Source organism: Lupinus angustifolius, unplaced genomic scaffold, assembly GCF_001865875.1.
Source record: "Lupinus angustifolius cultivar Tanjil unplaced genomic scaffold, LupAngTanjil_v1.0 Scaffold_157_74, whole genome shotgun sequence".
Taxonomy (NCBI): domain Eukaryota; kingdom Viridiplantae; phylum Streptophyta; class Magnoliopsida; order Fabales; family Fabaceae; genus Lupinus; species Lupinus angustifolius.
In genome coordinates, this window is record NW_017726151.1 from 1 (window position 1) to 5,504 (window position 5,504).

Genomic DNA, 5,504 nt, shown 5'->3' on the forward strand with positions numbered 1-5,504 from the left:
TATTTCTATCTCCATCAATATGCTAGTTGATCCTAGCCTTATCTTTCCAAAAAACCTCTTCCATATAAGGGCTTTTAGAAGCTCATTTTGAGCAAGGGCCTCCTGATCCAGTAGAGCCTCATCAGTACCAAATTCATTAATGCTACTTTGAATTGTGTCCATATTTGCTTTAGCCATCTTAACCATTTGATGAATATTTCCAAAGACATTGTAATTCCAATGCTTAAGCTCCTTTTTAAGCCTTTTAAGCTTTTGGATCAGAATGAACATAGGACAACCTATAACATTAGTGTGCCAATCCTCTTTGATTAGTCGTTCGCAGTCTGAGTTTTGCAGCCACATTTTTTAAAATTTAAAAGAGGATATCCTAGGAGTGGTTGTAGAAGCAGAGCTGAACAACAAGGGATGATGATCAGAGGCTATCCTAGGCAGAGTGCAACAAGAAACTTGGGACCAAAGGTTCAACCAATCCTCATTACATAAAGATGTATCAAGCTTCTTTTCAATTAAAGCATTCCCTCTTCTTTTATTAGTCCAGGTAAATTGAGCCCCCGGAGTTGAGATATTAACCAGAGTTGAACTGTTAATGAAGGAAAGAAACTCATTTGTTGAAGCTCTAGAAGGAAGAGTTGCACTTCTACACTCATCAGTACCCAAAGTGGCATTAAAATCACCAATGCAACACCATGGCCCCTGTGTAGCTAATAAATCGACTTGAATATCCAGCCACAGAGATCTTCTATTAACATGATTTGTGTGAGCATAAACCGCACAAACATTTAGATTCTTATTTTCCATAGACAAAGAAATAGAGATATGTTGATTTGAGATTGCTAATATAGAGGGATCCAAACTAGGGCTACAAAGGCCCCAAAGAGAAGCAATGTGATATTCCCTATTATTGACAACAAAATGCTTGAGATTAAGAGCACACCAGAAATTGGTTTTAATCATGTCTGAGATATTAATTGGTTCAGCTAAGAAGACTAAATCCGGATTATGAGATAGACACAAAATTTTGATGGTTAACTTAGTTTTCAAGTTACCAATTCCTCCGCAATTCCAAAACAAAATTTTCATTTAGGATTGTTTAGATATCCACCCTTTCGGGTATGATACACCTTTTCAGATTGTTCTTTCTTTCTCAATTTCCTCTTTTGAGATTTACTAAGGACTATGGTGAATTCCTCCTCAACTTCTTCAGTGGCTTCATCATCAGCCCATAATCTACCAACAATGTGGATGTCACTGGCTGCAACTTGGTTCAGGTCTGCCGTTTCTTGCACAATTATGTTCTCATTGGAAGATTCATCCTCCTCCTCCTCATGAATGGAACTTTCCACTCTTGGGGCCAATAGTTCCACCTCCAAGTGAGTTTCCAGGTTCCCCCTTGGCTCTTGTGAGATGGTTAACTTTTCCATATTTTGCACATTATGCAAATCCCCTTTATCAATTTCCAGATTGATAACCAAGTCATTAATCTCCTTTTCCTTCACAAGTTTTTCCATAAGTTTTGGATTTTTCTGGACATATTTAGGGATGACTTCAGTCTCACCTTTCTTGCTTGGTTTTCTACATTGATGCACCGCATGGCCAATAACATGACACCTTTGGCAGAAGTCAGGAAGGTTTTCATATTCAATGGAAATAAAGAAAGAAAATCCTTCCCTCTCCACAAGGATCTGATAAGGAAGCTCAACCTTAAGGTTAAGTTCCACCATAACTTTAGCAAAGTGATCAAAGGATCTAGTATGGGTGGCTTCATCCATGGAAATTGGAGTTCCTATACCTCCTGATATGGAGAAAATAACATGAGGGCTCCAATACTCCTAAGGAAGGTTATAGATCTTGATCCAGCACTGAGTGTGAGATTGCTTCAGCAAGTTTGCGTTAAAATTTGGAGACCAAAGGAAGAGTCGAAGGAAACCAGGCTTGAGGTTCCAAGAGCCAACCGAGCAGATACTTCTCATGTCTTCCAGAGAAGAGAAAGAGAACTCATAAAATCCTCTCCCAAGGGATATCATTGACTATTTTCCAATCATGCTCCACATTGATGTTAGTTTGCTCTTTAGCTCCACAAACTTAAGTGGTGTGTCTCCCTTAGACAAAATAATTATGCCATGAAGATGGCTTTTTCATCTTAGCAAACCTGCTAGGTAATCTTCTCCGGGAATTTTGATTGCAATAGCATCCCCTTTGATACAAGGTTGAGGTAGTTGAGAGGTAGCTATGTCACAAGAGGATCTCAAAGCTTGTGCAAAGGACTTCTTGCTTGCGGTGGCTGGAGGGACGTGTCTCGTTACTTTCTCAGCTAGAGGGTCCTTATCCAAGTCTCCCAAGAAGCTCCAAGGAATAAGAGGTGTTGTTGAACTCATGAGTGTAACGGGAGAAAGGCTTCCCAAAAGATTGGAGCTATTCCAAGAATGGTGAAGCCACTCAAAGCCCTAGCAGAGCATTTTTTGTGTTCAAAAAAGCATTTCATCATAGTAGTTGAATATTCTTAAGTAAGTTTTCATACAAGAATATCTCTTTTCAACTAATATTTTGTATTAGGGGTATTTAAATTCACACCAATCTAGAAAAATCGAAAACCAGTCCAAAAAATTAAAATCGTAATAAACCAAATGTTTTTGGGTGATATTGAGCTAATTTTTATAAAGCTGATCAATACAATTTTTTTTCAATTTTAGGAACTAGACTGTTCCAAAGTGAACTGATATATACATAAAATGAAGATAACTTTAGTTCTGAATCTAATCTTGTAACTTATAATTCAAAGCTAATATTATTAACACTTTCTTGTTACTTTTGATGTTTTTATGTGAAATCAATCTTTTTACTTATTATTAACACTTTCTTGTTACTTTTGACGTTTTTATATGAAATTCACTCGAAAATATACTAAACTTGTCATTTTCATATAGATATGGATGTTTTATTTGTATTACTCTTAAAAAAGTAATAAAAATAAATAATAGACGATTTACTGACTATGTATAAATCTTTATATTACTGACTACGATTTACTGACTATCTAAATTTAAATTATATAATTATCAAATTGACTTTAACATAGAGGGATACTAAATGCAACATTTATTTTATGAAGAAAACATCATTATTTGTCATCATTGTAGTTGAATATTTATAAGTAAGTTTTCATACAAGAATATGTCATTTCTAATCATTTTCAACTAATCTTTTGTATTAGGGGTATTCAAATCCACAACAATCTAGAAAAATCGAAAACCAGTCCAAAATTGGAATCACAATGAACCAAATTTGTTTGGGTGATATTGAACTAGTTTTTATAAAGTTGATCAATACAGTTTATTTTTTCAATTTCAGGAACCAGATTGTTCCAAGGTGAATTGATATATACATAAAATGAAGATAACTTTAGTTCTGAATCTAATCTTATAATTGATAATTCAAAGTAAATAATGAAGATGCGCTTCATCCGTAGTTACTGACTCAGAAAAGTATAGGAAAGGGAGATTGATAAGTAAGCACAATTTAAAGCATACATAACAGTGAATTCAACTCATGTTATTGTTAGGGCATGAGTGTTCTTATGTGAATTTAAGTAACAATTTGAAAGTATACTAGACCTGTTCTTTTTTGTTTTGTTGAAACTGTAATGAAACTGGACCAAAATTAATTATAATTTTTAGATCGGATATCTTAATGCAAATCAACCAAAACAAGTTAGACCATTTATATATTAGGATTGGATAATTTTTTGTCTACAAATTGATCCAACCCGACAGCAAATACTACTTTGCACGAACATTTAGTTTTATTGAATAATAAATTTAAAAAATATGAAAGTAAAATGTACGCCTCCATTATTTAATTACAAAGCCCTAACTAGATTCCATATTATAGGTCTCAAAATGTAGTCAGCGCTTGGATATATCACGACCTTAAATTAGTTATTAATAGGGTTTCAAAATACTTCTAACATGATTAATCTGATATAAACAACAAATTGAGTTCTAAAAAATCAAGTAAAATATTATTTATGCCCAACTCAATAGGATCCAAAATTAGTTTGCTTGTGCACACGAATTATATTACTTTTTCTACTCCTTTTATATATATTTCTTCATGTGTTTCTTGACGTGTATTGAACACTAATATTTTATTGTTTGATAACTTTATTAAGGAGTGACAATATATCAATATGGTTATAGCTAGTAAATTTATTCTATAATAGTAAGATCCATGCATTTGTATGATGTGGTATTTTTTGCCACATGGTTAAGAACACATGTTACATATGTATTCACATGGCTAAACACACACATGTTACTTGTATATTCGCATGATTAAAAATATATATCTTACCCGTGCATTCGTATTGTTAATAACAAACATGTGACCGTATATTTTAATGGTTAAAAACATATATATTATTCGTACATTCGCATTGCTAAGAACATACATGTTATCTTTATACATTCGCATAATTAAAACATATATTACTCGTACATTTGCATTGTTAAGAACACACGTATTAGTCGTATTATTTTACAAAATTATAAAATGTTATTATTATAACATTATTAAATGTTATTGGTATTATTATATGTTATTACTAAATAATATATTGGGTAATGAACAATATGTGGAATTGTACTTTTATTTTGTATTGAAGTATAATGTAATGTATATTAAGTAAGTGAAGTGGTTTAGGAGAGAAAATTTTCGCTGAGATTGTGACGTGTCATGGAATGACATAGTGAAACCTTTTTATTTATTATATAGATTAGAGAGATGTAATAATTTATAGAAGTGACCTAATTGTAATATAATCTTAACATTGAACGTTGGTGCATACAAAGAGAAATAATGTTGGATTTTGTTTTAAGGATACTTATTCTAATTGTTTCATTTAATTAATTTATCATGATTTAGAAATAAGTTTATCATATAAATAAATAATATATGTCAATGACTCAACCCTCTTGGCCAACAACCTTCGAAGGTAATGCATTGGCCCAAAATTAGCCAACTCAATGGGTCAATTTGGGGCATTTTGATAGCTCAAGTCAAAATACGTATAAATATAACAAGGGTTTCAGGTCTAATCCAATTGACATGATTCCAAATTGTTCAAATTAAACTCAATTGACATAATTCCAAATTGTTCAAATTAAACTTGAAAAAAATATGATAAAATCAAACATGAAATTCTTACAAGTTTTTTTAGTTTTCTTTTTTGTGATTTAAGTATTGAGGAATTCAGTGATTGTTAGTCATGCTTGGAATTACGAGATAATATATTTGGGATGTTAAAATAATATATTAGATTAATTAATTAATTAAAATAATCATAAAAAACTTTTATTAATTTGATTGGATTTGATTTGATATTGCAATAAATGGAATTCAATTGCACTATAATTTATGCTCATATGAGATCAACTGAATTTTAATCTTAAATTTGAGCCAAACCAAACAACGGACAAACCTATATAAAACTTATTGACTTCGCTTTT

General features: G+C 32.0%; 1 protein-coding gene across 1 annotated transcript; it reads right to left on the reverse strand.

Annotated features, from left to right (window-relative positions):
• Positions 1-55: 55 nt before the first annotated feature.
• LOC109340312 lies at positions 56-954 on the reverse strand (the record flags this gene model as incomplete). The annotated part of the gene is made up of 2 exons (XM_019577975.1): positions 480-954; positions 56-323 (listed from the first exon to the last, which is right to left on the reverse strand). Coding segments are annotated over exons 1-2 (743 nt in total), but the record flags the coding sequence as incomplete, so codon positions are not given.
• Between the last annotated feature and the right edge of the window lie 4,550 nt (positions 955-5,504).